This window comes from Bubalus bubalis, chromosome 20 (genome assembly GCF_019923935.1).
Source record: "Bubalus bubalis isolate 160015118507 breed Murrah chromosome 20, NDDB_SH_1, whole genome shotgun sequence".
NCBI classification, from domain to species: Eukaryota; Metazoa; Chordata; class Mammalia; order Artiodactyla; family Bovidae; genus Bubalus; species Bubalus bubalis.
Window position 1 is genome coordinate 43,744,348 of NC_059176.1, and position 20,066 is coordinate 43,764,413.

General features: G+C 41.3%; 1 protein-coding gene across 4 annotated transcripts in view; it reads right to left on the reverse strand.

The window, feature by feature from the left end:
- Positions 1–20,066, reverse strand: part of ARNT2 (aryl hydrocarbon receptor nuclear translocator 2) — a 191,059-nt gene that overhangs the window by 50,797 nt on the left and 120,196 nt on the right. For all 4 annotated transcript variants that reach the window (XM_025271546.3, XM_025271545.3, XM_045163834.1 and 1 more), the window contains exon 9: positions 2,942–3,018. In XM_025271546.3, coding sequence (XP_025127331.3) covers positions 2,942–3,018 — 77 coding nt within the window. The remainder of the gene's footprint in view (positions 1–2,941; positions 3,019–20,066) is intronic.

Here is a 20,066-nt window from a genome sequence, read left to right on the forward strand (position 1 = left end):
TTAGCATCAGTCCTTCCAATGAACACCCAGGACTGATCTCCTTTAGGATGGACTGGTTGGATCTCCTTGCAGTCCAAGGGATTTAAAATTAATTTAAAAAATAAATAAAATGTTTGAAACTGCCCTGGTCATACCTTGGACTAACTGGAACAGTGGACCACTTTCTCTACATTTCTGAGCTTCTTTTGTGACCCCATGGACTGGAGTCCACCATGCTCTTCTGTCCATGGGATTTCCCAGGCAAGAATACTGGAGCGGGTAGCCATTTCCTTCTCCATGGGATCTTCCGGGACCAGGGATTGAACCCGCTTCTCCTGCATTGGCAGGCGGATTCTTTACCACTGAGCCACCAAGGAAGCCCAAGTGAATCTAAGGCACTGATTACACTGTTTGGAAATTCTACATTTGTGAACTGAATTCACCCAAGTATTCTTTCTTCCCCTGTTTGCAAGGAATAAACAATGCTTATCATGTGTTAATGAAAAAGCTTATTCATCTGTCTGAAAACAGTGAGATCCAGGAAGCCACAGACATGCAGTATCAGTGTTCTCTGAACTACATCTACTACGGCCTCACCATCAGTAACTGGAAGGCCCTCAATGCCACAGGAAGAAAGACTTAGTGGCTACTGGGTGCACCAGCCATCAAGCCAGTGGGATTTATGCATTAATACATTATTCAGAATATCTAATTCTCAAAAGATGAAAAAGACACATTTCCTGCCCTTGAGGAGTCTGCAAGGAAGGGCCTTACCCTCAACTAACTATATGAAAACAGCAAAGAAACTTAACTGACATATAAACTCGATGCTGGGTGAGTAGGGAGGCGAGTGATTCATTTTGACTAAGCAGACAAGGGAGTCGTTTCACTGGATCTTGAAGGATGAGGAAACAGAAGTAAACAAGAGGAGAAGGAGGTCTCCTGTTTAAGGAGCCTCCTTTAACAACAGGCAGAAGTAACAGCCTGTGGATGTCCACAATGGTGGGCATGTGCATGGCAGGCTTGTGGAAAGTGGATGATGTAGTTTGGGAATAGGGCATGGGAGAGGGGAGGGAGGAGACGGGGTTGTAAGGTGAGTGGGTGCTTTATCCTGCAGACCACAGGGAAACACTCACAGTGAATAGACATGGGTGCGAAACAACAAGGACTGACGGTATATACAGTACAGGGAACTATATTCTGTATCTTGTAATAACCTACAATGGAAAAGAATTAGAAAAATATATACAATATCATTTATATGTGGATGCTTTCGAACTGTGGTGCTGGAGAAGACTCTTGAGAATCTCTAGGACAGCAAGGAGATCCAACCAGTCAATCCTAAAGGAAATCAACCCTGAATACCCATTGGAAAGACTGATGCTGAAGCTGAAGCTCCAATACTGTGGCCACCTGATGCAAAGAGTCAACTCATTGGAAAGACCCTGATGCTGAGAAAGGCTGAGGGCAGGAGGAGAAGAGGGCAGTAGAGGATAAGATGGTTGGATAGCATCAGCAACTCTATGAATTTGAACAAACTCTGAGAGACAATGAAGGACAGAGGAGCCTGGTGCTCTGCAGTCCCTGCAAGTCACAAAGAGTTGGACACGACTTAGCGACTGAAAAAAACAAATATGTAGAATCCAGAAAAGTGGTACAGATGAACTTATTTGCAAAACAGAAACAGAGACAGAAGTAAACAACAAACTTATGGACACCAAGTAGGGTGGAATGCATTGGGAAATTGGGATTGACATATATATATTACTGATGTGCTAAATCGCTTCAGTCGTGTCTGACTCTTTACGACCCTATGGACTATAGCCCACCAGGATCCTCTGACCATGGGATTCTCCAGGCAAGAATATTGGAGTGGGTTGCCATGCCCTCCTCCAGGAGATCTTCTCCACCCAGGGATCAAACCCACATCTCTTGTGTCTCCCTCATTGGCAGGCGGGTTCTCGACCACCTGGGAAGCCCAATACTATTTATAAAATAGCCACCTTATGCCAAGAGTTGACTCATTGGAAAAGACTCTGATGCTGGGAGAGATTGGGGGCAGGAGGAGAAGGGGACGACAGAGGATGAGATGGCTGGATGGCATCACCGACTCGATGGACGTGAGTTTGCGTGAACTCTAAGAGATGGTGATGGACAAGGAGGCCTGGTGTGCTGCAATTCATGGGGTCACAAAGAGTAGGACACAACTCAGCGACTGAACTGAACTGAACTGAATGAGAACCTACTGTCCAGCAAAAGGAAGTCTACTCAGTGCTCTGTGGTGACGGGAAGGAAACCTAAAGAAGAGGGGATATTTCTATACATAGAGCTGATTCACTTTGCTGTATAGCAGAAAAAAACATGAAATTGTTAATTCACTATCAGATCAGATCAGATCAGTCGCTCAGTCGTGTCCGACTCTGTGCGACCCCATGAATCGCAGCATGCCAGGTCTCCCTGTCCATCACCAACTCCCGGAGTTCACTGAGACTCATGTCCATCGAGTCAGTGATGCCATCCAGCCATCTCATCCTCTGTCGTCCCCTTCTCCTCTTGCCCCCAACCCCTCCCAGCATCAGAGTCTTTTCCAATGAGTCAACTCTTCGAATGAGGTGGCCAAAGTACTGGAGTTTCAGCTTTAGCATAATTCACTATACTTCAATTAAAAAAAACAACAACAAAAGCGGGTGTGATGTGAGCAGAGCTCAACTTTGCAATAACTGGTGCATATCAGGATGGGCCGACACAGACCCTCATTGAAGTGAGAACTCTGCCGCTCGCGGGTCACAGTTCCCCCATTCTTCTCCCAGATTCAGCCTCATCTTCTCCCATAAGGTAAGACACAGAACCCAACAATGCTAAGGACACGGGAGATGGAAAAAGTCATCCAGACCACAGACTCTTGCTCGCTGCAATAGCAAGCCCTCCTTGGAGATTAAAAAGGCAGTGACTTCCTTCTTACCTGGAGTCGTCCAATTGCCACTAGGCAATATTTACTGCCTTGTCCCACATCAGCATCTTCTTCAGGTATAGTCATTCCTGAAATGAAAGATGCCAGAGTCAGCAACATGTCCAGGGAGACTTGAAAAGAGGTACAGGTGTCCATGATTTTACTTACATGATCAAAAATGTAGATCCACTGTGGACCCTGCAGGGTCTAGGAAGTCAGTCAATGAATTAACCAGTCCTTTGCTCATTTCCTGCTCAGCTCTCTGCCTGACGTCTTTTGATAATTTGTTTTTCTAATATATATATATATATTTTGGTGTGGACCATTTTAAAGTCTTTATTGAATCTGTTGCGCTATTGCTTCTATTTTATGTTTTGGCCCTGAGGCACACAGGATCTTTCATGCAGGATCTTTTTTAGTTGAGGCATTCGAACTGTTCATTGTGGCCTGTCGGATCTTAGCTCCCTGACCAGGGATCAAACCTGCATTTCCTGCACTGGAAGGTGAAGTCTTAACCACTGAACCACCAGAGAAGTCCCTCTTTTGATAATTTCATGCACATTATCATCTGCATCTACAGAAGATGCTGAAGAACTGAAGGAAGATGAAACAAATTATTCATGTATAAATTTGCAAAACTTGGCTAAAACACTTGGTTATAAGGGTAAGTTTGGTAAGAAGTATATACAGACACTTCAAATTATGGAGTGGGTTGCCATTTTTTTCTTCAGGGGATCTTCCTGACCCAGCGATCAAACCTGCATCTCTTGGATCTTCTGCACTGGCAGGCGGATTCTTCACCACTGAGCAAAGCTCCATCTCAGCCTGCATTAAAACTGAGGTCCAAAAAGGTATGATATAGTCCATCGCATGCTGTGAGGCTTGAATGCGAGGACGGTGTGGAACCTCCCTCAGCCCAAGACCCAAATGTCAGCTTCTTTTTCACTTCCCTGACTTTACTCCTCAATTGCTGGTAGCAGGTATATTTGTGGGCTTCCCCAGTGGCTCAGTGGTAAAGAATCCACCTGGCAGTTCAGGAGATGCAAGAGACACAGGTTCGATTCCCTGGGTTGGGAAGATGCCCTTGAGGAGAGCACGGCAACCCACTCCAGTATTCTTGCTTGGGAAATCCCATGGAGAGAGGAGCCTGGTGGGCCACAGTCCACGGGGTCGCAAAGATTTGGACATGAATTAGGCGACTGAGCATGCAAGCACAGTGTATTTGTGGACAAAGAGAACAGTGGGTTCAGATACACCTTTGCCACACTAAGGATGAGGGTGCTATGCTACAGTCCAGAACAGGAAGCAGAGGAGACAGTGAGTGGTGGGAAGAACCCTTGAATCCAGTCAGGATGAAAAAATCATGTTTTTCTGTTCTACCCTGTGGAAGGAGGAATTCTGCAGGGCGAGGCTGTCACTGGCTGATCCCTGAGACTATCTGCCTAGAGACACCACAGTTCATTTGCTGATTCATTCTTCACCCCACCAGTGTTGAGTGAGAGCTTTTGTATATTTTTAAAAGTAGTCACAAATGCTCTTTATGTACCTTCTATCAAGACTGGAAGTTAGATTTCCTTGAGACTACTTTGATCAATGAAAGAAGTGGAAGTGATGCTCTTTGGCTTCTAGACAATGAGCCCCAGACATTGTGGAGCAGAGGCAGGTCATCCATATTGCACCCTGTCTCCATCCCTAGCCCACAGAATCTGAGTATAATAAAATGGTGGTGGTTTTATCAACAAAATGCATGAGTGTGTGCTAAGTTGCTTCAGTCGTGTCCAACCCTTTGCGACCCCATGAACTGTAGGCCACCAGACTCCTCTGTCCATGGGATTCTCCAGGCAAGAATACTGGAGTGGGTTGTCATGCCCTCCTTCAGAGCATCTCCCCAATCCAGAGATAGAAATCTCTTACATCTCTTGCATTAGCAGGCAGGTTCTTTACCACTAGTGCCACCTGGGAAGCCCTGTTTTATCATCAAAATAAAATGTCTCGATTAGAAGCTGCATCAGGAATTCTCCAGTGGTCCAGTTAAGACTCTGCCTTCCAGTGCAGGGAGCTTGCGTTCAGTCTCTGGCCAAGAAACCAAGATCCCACATGCTATGTGGTGCAGTCGATAAATAAATAAATGTAATTATTTTAAAAATTAAAAAAAAAAGAAGGTGCATCAGCCTAGACATGCAGAGGAGAAGACTTAATGGAAGCCAAAGATACAAGTCCTTTAAGTGTATAAAAACTACATCATATATATATATATATATATATATGTATAATATATATTATATTATAACGTGTATAAAGAGTACATTATGCTAAATGCTGGGCTGGACAAGCTGAAATCAAGATTTCTGGGAGAAATATCAATAACCTCAGATATGCAGATGACACCACCCTTATGGCAGAAAATGAAGAGGAACTAAATAGCCTCTTGATAAAAGTGAAAGAGGAAAGTGAAAAAGCTGACTTAAAACTTAACATTCAAAAATCAAATATCATGGCATCCAGTCCCATCTCTTCATGGCAAATAGATGGGGAAACTATGAAAACGTGACAGACTTTATTTTCTTGGGCTCCAAAATCACTCCAGTTGGTGACCAGAGCCATGAAATGAGAAGACGCTTGCTCCTTGGAAGAAAAACTATGACCGACCTAGACAGCATCTAGACCAACCTAGAAACTAGAGACATTACTTTGCTGACAAAGGTCCATCTAGTCAAAGCTATGGTTTTTCCAGTAGTCATGTAGGGATGTGATAGTTGGACTATAAAGAAAGCTGAGTGCCAAAGAATTCATGCTTTTGAACTGTGGTGTTGGAGAAGACTCTTAATCCCTTGGACTGCAAGGAGATCAAACCAGTCAATCCTAAAGGAAATCAGTCCTGAATATTCATTGGAAGGACTGATGCTGAAGCTGAAGCTCCAATACTTGGGCCACCTGATGGGAAGAACTGACTCATTGGAAAAGACTCTGATGCTGGGAAAGATTGAAGGCAGGAGGAGAAGGGGATGACAGAGGATGAGATGGTTGGATGGCATCACCAATTAGATGGACATGAGTTTGAGCAAGCTTCGGGAGTTGGTGATGGACAGGGAAGACTGGAGTGCTACAGTCCATGGGGTCACAAAGAGCTGGACATGACTGAGTAACTGAACTGAAGTGTATAAATAGGCTCCTTTGTAAGAATGCATTTTAATACACCAGCTAAAATTATGTTACCATAATTTGGCTTTGCAGAAATGAAGTGAAAGTTGCAACTTATTAAATAAATAGTTTTGGTCTTAATGTGGGCAGGCAATCTTTAGTTGTGAATGAAAGCCAAGTAAGTGTTTGTGAAATATCCAGAAAATTCTTCAGTAAACCCAAACTTCCTTAAAGAAATTGATTTCTGTGCCTGTCTCAAGGTTCTCCTCAGGATGCTGGGCTCAGTTTTCCCATGAAGGGCTGGCACCTAAAACACTGGGGCTGAATATTTGCATAGGTGGCTCTGACACAGCCTCACGAGCAGCCATAGGGACCCCAGTGCCAAGGAAGCTATGATCATCACTGCTTAGACTACCAGGGTCTGGAGGAGGCTGTGGGTGACCACAGGAAGGCAGGGGTGGGCTCTGGCACCAGCTGGCGGAAAGGATTCAGGATCAAGCTCTCACATGCTTTTCTGACCAAAAGCCTCTGACAGGGAAATGATGTGTAATCTCCAGATTATCATCCAGATATCTGGATGTTCTCTATTTTCCAAACGTTTGGGTAATATTCTCAAGTAATAGATGATCTTTTAAAATGGTTTTGACGGTTAGTACTCATCAATAAAAAGACAAATATAGCCCCAATTAACAAAAGGGCAAAGGATGTGAACATTACTCCAAAGGAAGTATACAAATGGTTAGTAAGCATATGGAAAGATACTCAACATCGTTAGTCATCAGGGAAATGCAAGTCACTACCATAATGAGAATACTTCATGTCCATTAGGATGGGCTACAATTTTTAAAAAATGCAATAACAAGTGCTGGTGGAGATGTGGAGAAATGCACCGTCAAATACTGCTGGTGGGAATGTAAAATGGTGCAGTCGATTTGGAAAACAATCTGGCAGTTCCTCAAAGAGCTAAACATTGAGCTACCATATACCCCAGAAATTCCACTCCTAGGTGTGCACCCGAGAGAAATGAAAACGTATGTCCACTAACATATGTCCATGTGTACATAGATGTTCACAGCAACAACAGCCCCAGAGTGGAAACAACCATGATATCTGTTAAGGGATGAATGGATAAACAAAATGTGGCAGATCCAGACACTAGTATATTACTGGGCAATAAAAAAGAAAATACTGACACCTGTTACAATATGGATAAATCTTGACAATATCATGCTAAGTGAAAGAAGTCCATCACAGAAAGTCACATATTACATGAGTCTATTTATGTGAAATGTCCAGAACAGGCGATTCCATAAAATCAAACAAGTAGATTAGTGGTTGTCTAGGATTTGGGGGGAAACAGGAGTAACTGCTAACTGCTAATAGGTGTGCAATTTCTTTCTGGGATAACGAATATATTTTAAAACTAACTGCAATGATACAGTTGTAAAACTATGTGAATACACTCCAAACCACTGAATGGTACACTTTAATTTGTACACTTTGTGATACACGAATTATATTTCAATGCAGCTGGTATATAAACAATATTTTGAAAAAAAGGGGGGGTAGAAATAAGGGGAGTAAAAAGCCACCTACCAAAAGAATATAAAAAAATGATATCTTGGTATATTTCTGGCCAGTCTTTTTGAAGCAAATTTAGAAGACTATATGATACCATTTTTTATTTTGGCCACACCATGCAGCATCTTAATTTCCTGACAAGGGACAGAACCCATGTCCCCCTGCAGTGGATGCACAGAGTCTAAACCACTGGATCTCAGGAAAGACCCTAGAAAACTATAGATAAATAAAAAGATAAACATTAAAATTAACCTTGATTACAGTAAAATCCTTATGTCCTTTACTGTGTGTATATGTGTGTAATAAAATATCTTTTTTTTCTTATATATTGTTTTATAACCTGCTTTGGAAACTTTTCAGCTTATTGAGAAACATTTATGTGTTTTCATCTTTCCTCTGTATGGATGTGCTGTGATTTCTGTAACGCCATCTCTCTGATACTAGTGCATTTTATTTTCCCCCAGTTTTTCACATGCACAAGAAATACAATCCCATGCATCCTTCTACACAAAATCTTAGAGCATATCAATGATTTCTTTAGTATAAATCCTTGGAATGAAACTGCCATCTCAGAGAGTACACATGGTATTTTATTATTAGTTATATTTGCTTTTCTTTGAACATATATTTGTTTTCCATTTGGTCTTTTATGGACAGCCTGCACACAATTTTGCCATACAAAAGTTCTGTTTGTGGGTTTTTTCCTCATTTATTTAAAAAGTTCTGTGATGTATTAAGAATATAGGTGGGTCTCTCACAGACTTAGAGAATGAGCTTATGGTGGCTGGGGCAGGGGGAAGAGATAGGGAGTTTGGAATGGACATGTGCACACTGCCATATTTAAAATGGATAACCAACAAGAACTACTGTGTACAGCACAGGGAACTCTGCTCAGCGTTCTGTGGCAGTCTGGATGGGAGGGAAGTTTGGGGGAGAGTGGATACATGTATATGTGTGGCTGAGTCCCTCTGCCGTCCACCTGAAACTATCACAACACTGTTAACTGGCTATACTCAATACAAAATAGTTTTTTTTTTTTTTTTTAAGAATATATGTGGGTCTCATTTAAGTTATTTTTTTATGTTTTTCTTTCCTTTAAAGTGTTTTCTTCATTTATTTCTACAGTATTATTAAAGTATAGATCATCAAAACTGTCCGTTTTTACTCTGGTTTTTGCCTTTGGGGGTCATTCTTTGAAAAGTACAACCTCTACCCAAGATCATGTAAAATATTCACTCATGTGTTCATATAGCATAGTTTCACATTTACCTTTAATAAACCTGAAATTTTTGATGTGCTGCATCTCATGGTTTTGCAAATGATCAGTCAGTTGTCCTCACACTGTGCACCACTTTTTCCTGTTGAAAATGCTTCCCTCATCAAACACCACGTTTCTAAAGATACTTGGGTCTGTTTTAGGTCTTTTATGTTTGTTCAATAATTGGATTTAGAAAGTTCATTGATCACATCTTAATTAGTTAGGCTTTAAAAGATATTTTCACATATAGTAAAGCAACTACTCCCAAGTACTGTTAATGAAAATTTTACTAGCTACTTTTATATTTAGTGGACTATACAAATTTCAGAACTAACTTTCTTTTAAAAGAAATTCCACTGGGACAGTTATTAAAATTATATTAAATATACAGATTGGTTTAGAAAAAACTGAAATCTTTGTAATACTAAGCCTTTATATCAAAGAATACATGACTCTCCACTTAGCTATATTCATACATAATTCACATATTAGTTACATTCATATCCCTCAATATTATTTTGTAGTTTAAGAAACATTTTGCATTTCATGTTAAGGTTACTAACATGCATTTTATTTTTTTTTAATTTTATTTTATTTTTAAACTTTACATAATTGTATTAGTTTTGCCAAATATCAAAATGAATCCGCCACAGGTATACATGTGTTGCCCATCCTGAACCCTCCTCCTTCCTCCCTCCCCATACCATCCCTCTGGGTCGTCCCAGTGCACCAGCCCCAAGCATCCAGTATTGTGCATCGAACCTGGACTGGCAACTCGTTTCATACATGATATCATACAACTAACATGCATTTTAACGTGTTGCTATTTTTTTTAATTAATTAATTTTTTAATTGGAGGCTAATTACAATATTGTAGTGGTTTTTGCCATCAGTTCAGTTCAGTCGCTCAGTCGTGTCCGACTCTTTGTGACCCCATGAACCACAGCACGCCAGGCTTCCCTGTCCATCACCAACTCCCGGATTTCACTCAAACTCATGTCCATCGAGTCAGTGATGCCATCCAACCATCTCATCCTCTGTTGTCCCCTTTTCCTCCTGCCCCCAATCCCTCCCAGCATCAGAGTCTTTTCCAATGAGTCAACTCTTCACATGAGGTGGGCAAAGTACTGGAGTTTCAGCTTTAGCATCATTCCTTCCAAAGAACACCCAGGGCTGATCTCCTTTAGAATGGACTGGTTGGATCTCCTTGCAGTCCAAGGGACTCTCAAGAGTCTTCTCCAACACCATAGTTCAAAAGCATCAATTCTTTGGTGCTCAGCTTTCTTCATAGTCCAACTCTCACATCCATACATGACCACTGGAAAAACCATAGCCTTGAGTAGATGGACCTTTGTAGGCAATGCAATGTCTCTGCTTTTCAATATGCTATGTAGGTTGGTCATAACTTTTCTTCCAAGAAGTAAGCATCTTTTAATTTCATGGCTGCAATCACCATCTGCAGTGATTTTGGAGCCCAATTGACATGAATCACACATGGGTGTACATGTGTCCCCCATCCTGAACACCCCTCCCCCCTCCCTCCCAATCCCATCCCTCAGGGTCGTCCCAGTGCACCGGCCCTGAGAGCCCTGTCTCATGCATTGAACCTGGACTGGCGATCTATTTCACATATGGTAATATACATGTTTCAATACTGTTCTCTCAAATCATCCCACCCTAGCCTTCTCCCACAGAGTACAAAAGTCTGTGCTTTATCTCTGTGTCTCTTTTGCTGTCTCACATATAGGGTCATCATTACCATCTTTCTAAATTCCATATATATGTGTTAATATACTGTATTGGTGTTTTTCTTTCTGACTTACTTCACTCTCTATAATAGGCCAGTTTCATCCATCTCATTAGAACTGACTCAAATGCATTCTTTTTAATAGCTGAGTAATACTCCATTGTGTATATGTACCACAGCTTTCTTATTCATTCATTTGCCAATCGACATCTAGGTTGCTTCCATGTCCTGGCTATTGTAAACAGTGCTGGGATGAACATTGGGGTACACGTGTCTCTTTCAATTCTGTTTTCCTCGGTGTGTATGCCCGGCAGTGGGATTGGTGGGTCATATGGCAGTTCTATTTCCAGTTTTTTAAGGAATCTCCACACTGTTCTCCATAGTGGCTGTACTAGTTTGCATTCCCACCAGCAGTGTAAGAGGGTTCCCTTTTCTCCACACCCTCTCCAGCATTTATTGTTTGTAGACTTTGGATAGCAGCCATCCTGACCAGCATGAGATGGTACCTCATTGTGGTTTTGATTTGCATTTCTCTGATAATGAGTGGTGTTGAGCATCTTTTCATGTGTTTGTTAGCCATCTGTATGTCTTCTTTGGAGAAATGTCTGCTTAGTTCTTTGGCTCATTTTTTGATTGGGTCATTTATTTTACTGGAATTGAGCTGCAGGAGTTGCTTGTATATTTTTGATAATAATTCTGTCAGTTGCTTCGTTTGCCTTCATTTTCTCCCATTCTGAAGGCTGTCTTTTCACCTTGCTTACAGTTTTCTTCGTTGTGCAAAAGCTTTTAAGTTTAATTAGGTCCCATTTGTTTATTTTTGCTTTTATTTCCATTACTCTGGGAGGTGGGTCATAGAGGATCCTGCTGTGATTTATGTCAGAGAGTGTTTTGCCTATGTTTTCCTCTAGGAGTTTTATGGTTTCTGGTCTTACATTTAGATCTTTAATCCATTTGAGTTTATTTTTGTGTATGGTGTTAGAAAGTGTTCTAGTTTCATTCTTTGACAAGTGGTTGACCAGTTTTCCCAGCACCACTTTTTAAATTCAGTTCAGTTCAGCTCAGTCACTCAGTCATGTCCGACTCCTTATGACCCCATGAACTGCAGCACACCAGGCCTTCCTGTCCATCACCAACTCCCAGAGTTTACTCAAACTCATGTCCATCAAGTCGGTGATGCTACCCAACTATCTCATCCTCTGTTGGCCCCTTCTTCTCCTGCCCTCAATCTTTCCCAGCATCAGGGTCTTTTCAAATGAGTCAGCTCTTTGCATCAGGTGGCCAAAGTATTGGAGTTCCAGCTTCAGCATCAGTCTTTCCAATGAACACCCAAGACTGATCTCCTTTAGGATGGACTGGCTGGATCTCCTTGCAGTCCAAGGGACTCTCAAGAGTCTTCTCCAACACCACAGTTCAAAAGCATCAATTCTTTGACACTCAGCTTTCTTTATAGTCCAACTCACATCCATACATGACTACTGGAAAAACCATAACTTTGACTAGATGGATCTTTGTTGGCAAAGTAATGTCTCTGCTTTTTAATATGCTGTCTAGGTTGGTCACAACTTTGCTTCCAAGTAGTAAGCGTCTTTTAATTTCATGGCTGCAGTCAGCATCTGCAGTGATTTTGGAGACCAAAAAAATAAAGTCAGCCATTGTTTCTACTGTTTCCCCATTTATTTGCCATGAAGTGAGGGGACCGGATGCCATGATCTTAGTTTTCTGAATGTTGAGCTTTAAGCCAACTTTTTCACTCTCCTCTTTCACTTTCATCAAAAGGCTCTTTAAGTCTTCTTCACGTTCTGCCATAAGGGTGGTGTCATCTTGTTAAAGAGATTCTCTTTTCTCCACTGTATAGGTGACAATAGGTGTGTGGATTTATATCTGGGCTTTCTATTTTGTTCCATTGATCTATATTTCTGTCTTTGTGCCAGTACCATACTGTCTTGATGACTGTTTCTTTGTAGTATAGTCAGAAGTCAGGCAGGTTGATTCCTCCAGTTCCATTCTTCTTTCTCAAGATTGCTTTGGCTACTCTAGGTGTTTTGTATTTCCATACAAATTGTGAAATTATTTGTTCTAGTTCTGTGAAAAATACCGTTGGTAGCTTGATAGGGATTTCATTGAATCTATAGATTGCTTTGGGTAGTATACTCATTTTCACTATATTGTTTCTTCTGATCCATGCTGCTGCTGCTGCTAAGTCGCTTCAGTCGTGTCCGACTCTGTGCGACCCCATGGACTGCAGCCTACCAGGCTTCTCCGTCCCTGGGATTCTCCAGGCAAGAACACTGGAGTGGGTTGCCATTTCCTTCTCCAATGCATGAAAGTGGAAAGTGAAAGTGAAGTCGCTCAGTCGTGTCTGACTCTTAGCGACCCCATGGACTGCAGCCTACTAGGCTCCTCCATCCATGGGATTTTCCGGGCAACAGTACTGGAGTGAGGTGCCATTGCCTTCTCCCTCCGATCCATGAACATGATATATTTCTCCATCTATTGTGTCATCTTTGATTTCTTTCATCAGTGTTTTATAGTTTTTTATATATAAAGTGTTGCTATTTTTATAGATGGGTATTCTTTTCACATTTTATTTTCCAATGTGTTACTGATTTTTTTAGTATTTTATAAATGGCTTTGTATCCAATTCTCTCAAATATTTTCAGTAGATTTGATTTTATATTTTAGGTAATCATATTTGCTGCTGCTGCTGCTGCTGCTAAGTCGCTTCAGTCGTGTCCAACTCTGTGTGACCCCATAGACAGCAGCCCACCAGGCTCCCCCGTCCCTGAGATTCTCCAGGCAAGAACACTGGAGTGGGTTGCCATTTCCTTCTCCAATGCATGAAAGTGAAAAGTGAAAGTGAAGTCGCTCAGTCGTGTCTGACCCTCAGTGACCCCATGGACTGCAGCCCACCAGGCTCCTCCGTCCATGGGAGTTTCCAGGCAAGAGTACTGGAGTGGGGTGCCATTGCCTTCTCCGCATATTATCTGCAAGTAATGTTAATTCTATAATTTTCTTTCTTTTTTCCCTTTCAAGTAATTATGCTTTATTCCTTTTCTTATTTTAGTTCCTGGAGTAAAAATTCCAACACAAATGCTGATTAATAGAGGTAGAAGTGAACATTCCTCTTATATTCTTCATTTTGATAAAAACCCTTCTAATATTTCACCAGTCTGTAAGATATTGATTGTTGGTTTCAGATATTTGTATTGTTTGCACTAAGAAAACATATTTTATTATTGATTTATAAACACTTATTTAAAAACATTAATGATAAAATTAATTCACTCCCCTGCATTAATTAATTATATTAACAGATCTCTTAATATTAAACCATTCAAGTAGTCTTGTAATTAATAAATATATAATTTGATGTTGTATTTAGCACCTGTATGTTCATAAATGAAATTGGGTTCATTGTTTTCCTTTTTGAAGTGCCCCTGTCAGGTTTTGTATTAAAGTTTTGGGAACTTTAAGAAATAAAGCCAAACACTTGCTGTCTTCCTATGCTTTGTAAGTGTTTAAATAATTTGCTCATAAAATCTTGAGGCCTGGCACCATTGGGAGAGCTGTTCTTTGTTCTTGAAAAACTAGCTTTTTCAAGTTATTGCTTAGTTTTGATTTCCTCTCATTAAAAAAAAAAAAAAAAGATCTTTCTTTGATTCAATTTTCCCAGAAATTAACTTTCTTCCCAAAGATTTTAACATGTATAAATTTAAATTATGCACACTATGTTTATAAGGTTTTAAACTTTCTTTGATAAATCTCTTTACCATTAACATGCATTTATTTTCTTTTTTTAAAAAATAAGGATTAGACTTATTAGAAGTTTTCTCTTTTACCAGTCTTTATTTATTTACTCATCTCACACACTAGCAAAGCAATGCTCAAAATTTTCCAAGCCAGGCTTCAACGGTATGTGAACCGTGAACTTCCAGATGTTCAAGCTGGATTTAGAAAAGGCAGAGGAACCAGAGATCAAATTGCCAACATCCGTTGGATCATTGAAAAAGCAAGAGAGTTCAAGAAAAACATCTACTTTTGCTTTATTGACTATGCCAAAGTCTTTGACTGTGTGGACCACAACAAACTATGGAAAATTCTTAAAGAAGTGGGAATACAAGACCACCTGCCCTGCCTCCTGGGAAATCTGTATACAGGTCAAGAAGCAACAGTTATAGCTGAACAAGGAACAGCAGACTAGTTCAGAATCGGGAAAGGAGTACATCAAGGCTGTATATGGTCACCCTGCTTATTTAACTTATATGCAGAGTACATCATGAGAAATGCTGAACTGGATGAAGTATAAGCTAGAATCAAGATTGCCGGGAGAAATAGCAATAACCTCAGATATGCAGATTACACCACCCTTATGGCAGAAAGCAAAGAACTAAAGAGCCTTTTGATGAAAGTGAAAGAGGAGCGTGAAAAAGTTGGCTTAAAACTCAACATTCAGAAAACTAAGATCATGGCATTTGGTCCCATCACTTCATGGCAAATAGATGGGGAAACAATGAAAGATGACTTTTTTGAGCTCCAAAATCACTGCAGATGGTGACTGCAGCCATGAAATGTAAAAGACGCTTGCTCCTTGGAAGCAAAGTTATGATCAACCTAGACAGCATATTAAAAAGCAGAGACATTACTTTGCCAACAAAGGTCCGTCTTTGACCATAGTCAAAACTATGGTTTTTCCAGTGGTCATGTATGGATGTGAAAGTTGGACTATAAAGAAAGCTGAGTGTCGAAGAATTGATGCTTTTGAACTGTGGTGTTGGAGAAGACTCTTGAGAGTCCCTTGGACTGCAAGGAGATCCAGCCAGTCCATCCTAAAGGAGATCAGTCTTGGGTGTTCATTGGAAAGACTGATGCTGAAGCTGGAACTCCAATACTTTGGCCACCTGATGCTAAGAGCTGACTCATTTGAAAAGACCCTGATGCTGGGAAAGATTGAAGGCAGGAGGAGAAGGGGGGATGACAGAGGATGAGATGGTTGGATGGCATCACCGACTCAATGCAGATGAGTTTGAGTAAACTCTGGGAGTTGGTGATGGACAGGGAGGCCTGGCGTGCTTCAGTCCATGGGGTGCAAAGAGTCAGAGACGAGTGAGCAACTGAACTGAACAGAACTGATTTATTTACAGTTGAAGTATAATTACTTTACAATGTTGTGTTAGTTTCTGCTGTACAACAGCATGCATCAGCCATATATGTACACATATATCCCCTCCGTCCTGAGCCTCATTCCCATCTTCTCCATCCCATCCCACCCCCTATAGGTTTTCTTTTACCAGTCTTGATGAATAACTATTATCAACAGGATAATAATTTTGTTTTCTAATTTAATCTTTTTCATTTATATTTGTTCATTAATTCTATCCTTTTGGTTTGCTCATGTTATTTTGTTATTCTATGTTTGTAAGTTAAATAAACTCTATTTTCATAAGTTAAATTCCTAATTCATAAGGCAAATCCTAGTTTTCCCACATTTAATAAGAAAAGCACTTCAAACCACAGCTTTCCTATAAGCACTGTTTTGGTCACATCCACGAAGTCTTGATATGGAATGGGGCCTTAGTTGTTAATTACAAAATAGTCTGTAATGAGAGTTTAATTTTGATTTCCACTTTTCAAAGATAGGTTTCTTTGCACAAAGGTAGTAGCTGGTTTACCCTTTTATAAGGACACAAGTCGTACTGGATTGGGGCCCACACAACATCAGTATGATCTCATCTTAACTTAATTACATCTGCAAGGGCTCTACTGCCAAATAAGGTCACATTCTGAAATCCTGGGCTTCAACCCATGAATTCTGTAGGGAGCTCATTCCAACCCATAACACCTCTGTGAATGTTCTATGTGTTCATTTTTTAACATATAGGTTAGCCGTGACACAGATCTAACATGTGAACTGAGATACCCCCTTTCTGTATCCAAGACAAGCATCACTAATCACTAATAAATAATGGCATATTTCCCCCCCTCCAGTTATTTTATCCATTCATTCATTCATTTATTTGGGGGCATCAGGTCTTAGTCACATGTGGGATCTTTTGATGTGACGCACAGCCTCTCTAGATGTGGCAAGTGGGCTCCAGAGCATATAGCTCAGTACTTGCTGTGTGTGGGCTTAGCTGCTCTGAGGCATGTGGGATCTTAGTTCCCTGACCAGGGATCAAACCCTTGTCCTCTGATTTGCAAGGTGGATTTTCTACCACTGGACCACCAGGGACATCCCTCCCACCAGTTACTGAAGCAGACACAAAACAGTTCATCAAAGCAGGCTGTAAAATAAAACCTGTTTGCTGCTTCTGTTTCCTTAGCGTAGTGTTTTATTATAAACTTGCACAAAGTCTTTCCATAGCAATGACTAAAGAACAGTGTTAAATAGTGGTATTAGTAAACCTGGGTTCCTTCTGGGTAGGTTCTGCAGGGTGCATGAGCAGGAGAGGAAAGAGAAACTCAGTCACCAAACACTCACCGGGGCCCCTCTGTGTTCTAAGCCCTGTGCTCAGTAGCTTAAATAATACAGCAATGTATATGATCTGGTCCTGTCATAAGCAGCAGAGACAAACAGATGTAAAGTATCTATAACAAGAAGTACCATGTGACACACCTCTTGGCTGGGAAGTTGTTGGCAGAATACTCCTGAAGGCTTTATAGACAAGGGTTCATCAGAGTCGGGTGTGTCTCTGTGTCTGGTGGGACCAGCGTTGGCCAGAGAAAGATGTCTCTGGGGATGTGTCAGGGGAAGGAGGTGTCTTAACAAGTCTAGCACAGTTCCTTTACAGCATCACAGTTCTGAGTCCCATGCAGTCAAGGCCGAGGCACCGAAGAAGTATTTCTCATGTAAGAAAAAAGCCTACAAAAGCCACCTCCTCCATGAACAAATTTATATTTATCAGTCTCAGCAAACCAGAACAAGGTCTCTACCAGCCCTAACAGATCTCAAAGGTCATTCACTACAGTCTGGGCACTTCGCTCTCAGGAAAGGCTGTCAGCCCCACTCACAGTCTATTTCATTCCTTCTGTCCATGGTACCGACAAGTTACTATTGGTCTAGACCAGTAGTCCTCAATCTTTTTGGCAATGGGGATCAGTTTTGTGGAAGACGATTTTTTCATGGAAGGCAGTGGGGATGGTTTCAGGACGATTCAAGCCCACTGCATTTATTACGCACTTTATGTCCATTAGTATTACATCAGCTACACCCCAGGTCATCAAGCATTAGATTCCAGAGGTTAGGGACCCCTGGTCTATATCATGAAGGACGGCGTGGCATGCGTGCTCAGTTATGTCCAACTGTTTGTGACCCCATGGACTGTGGCCCGCCAGGCTCCTCTGTCCATGGGATTTCCCAGGCAAGAATACTGGCGTGGGTTGTCATTTCTTCCTCCAAGGATCTTCCCAACCCAGAGATTGAACCTGCATCTCCTGTGTTTGCAGGCAGATTCTTCAGCACTGGGACATCAATTATGCCACCTGGGACATCAATCAGCTCCACCTCAGATGATCACGCTTTGGATCCCAGAGGTTGGAGACCCTTGGTTTAGACGATAAAGGATGAGAACCAGAAATCTGTGATTGGATAGCACAGTATAAAAAGAGACACCTGGAAAGAATGAAGTTATTTACCACCAGGTGAATTTGAAGACAGGGAATCCTTACGGAGCATAAAAAGGAACAAACAACAACCCACACACAAAAAAACAATAGCCGCAAGGGAGACAGCAGTGAGCTGAAAACCCTTGAGGACACCTTTGAATTATCCTTTCAATTCCCATCCAGCTCTAGACTTTTGTCAAGCCAACTCTGAATTATTAGGGGAAAAGACAAGAGCATGTTCTGGGCCCCTTATGTAAGCAGATGAGAAATTCTGTGCGATGAAAGATAATACAGACAAAACGAGAAGAGAAACAACAGCCTGGAAGAAAAGATTTGCAACACACAGTAGACAAAGGTATAATATTCATAATATTATAAAGACCTCCTATAAGTAATGGCAACCCACTGCAGTACTCTTGCCTGCAGAATCCCAAGGACAGGGGAGTCTGGAGGACTACAGCCCATGGGGTCACAGACAGTAGGCTAGGACTGAGCAACTAACATCTGGACAAGTAAATAAGGAAAGCACAAATCACTCCACAGGAAAATGTGCATATATACCATGGACAAGCAACTCACAGTAAAGTACAGATAGTCGATACATCCAGAAAAGATGCTCAATTTCACTAATGAAGACAATCTAATTAAAATATATCATCTCCCCTCACCCCCCCAAAATACTTATCAGATTGGCAAAACTTACAAAAGAATGAAAACATTCAGAGTTGGGAGGAGAGGGGAAAAATGGACCCATTTGCAATCTGCCTTGTAAGGTAATTTGATAACATCTATTAAAATATACTTGCATCATCCCATTCCACTTCTAAGACCATCCTGCAGAAACACAAGTGCTCATGGGAAAAGAATCATGTGCAAGGACATCCACTATGGTACTCTTTGCAAGTGCCCCAAACTGAAAACAATCTTCAAAAACATTTTTTTTGATTTATTTTTAATTTTTGGCCATACCTTTCAGTATGTAGGATCTTAGTTCCCTGACTAGGGATTGAAGCTGTGCCCCTTGCATTAGAAGGTGGTCTCAACAATTGGACTGCCAAAGAAGTCCCTGAAAACCATCTTAAAGTTCCAATTTGGGGAGCAGCTGATGGAATACTATACAGTCATTTAAAAGAATTAAGTAGGTGAAAGTGAAGTTGCTCAGTCGTGTCCGACTCTTTGCTACCCCATGGACTGTAGCCTACCAGGCTCCTCAGTCCATGGGATTTTCCAGGCAAGAACACTGGAGTGGGTTGCCATTTCCTTCTCCAGGGGATCTTCCTGACCCAGGGATCAAACCTGGGTCTTCAGCATTGTAGGCAGATGCTTTATCGTCTGAGCTACCAGGGATTGCACAGTTTAAGTACTAACTTGGAAACATTTATGATACCCATGAAAAATTAAAAATGTCCAGAATAGAACAAGGGTGGAAAGGGAGACTTCTTTTTTACTTCATAATACATTAAAATGTTTTAAAATGGGTTTTCAGTGGACTTCCCTGGCAGTCCAGTGGTTCAGTTCAGTTCAGTTCAGTCGCTCAGTCATGTCCGACTCTTTGTGACTCCATGAATTGCAGCACGCCAGGCCTCCTTGTCCATCACCAACTCCCAGAGTTCACTCAAACTCATGTCCATCGAGTCTGTGATGCCATCCAGCCATCTCATCCTCTGTCGTCCCCTTTTCCTCCTGCCCCCAATCAGAGTCTTTTCCAATGAGTCAAGTCTTCGCATGAGGTGGCCAAAGTACTGGAGTTTCAGCTTTAGCATCATTCCTTCCAAAGAAATCCCAGGGCTGATCTCCTTTAGAATGGA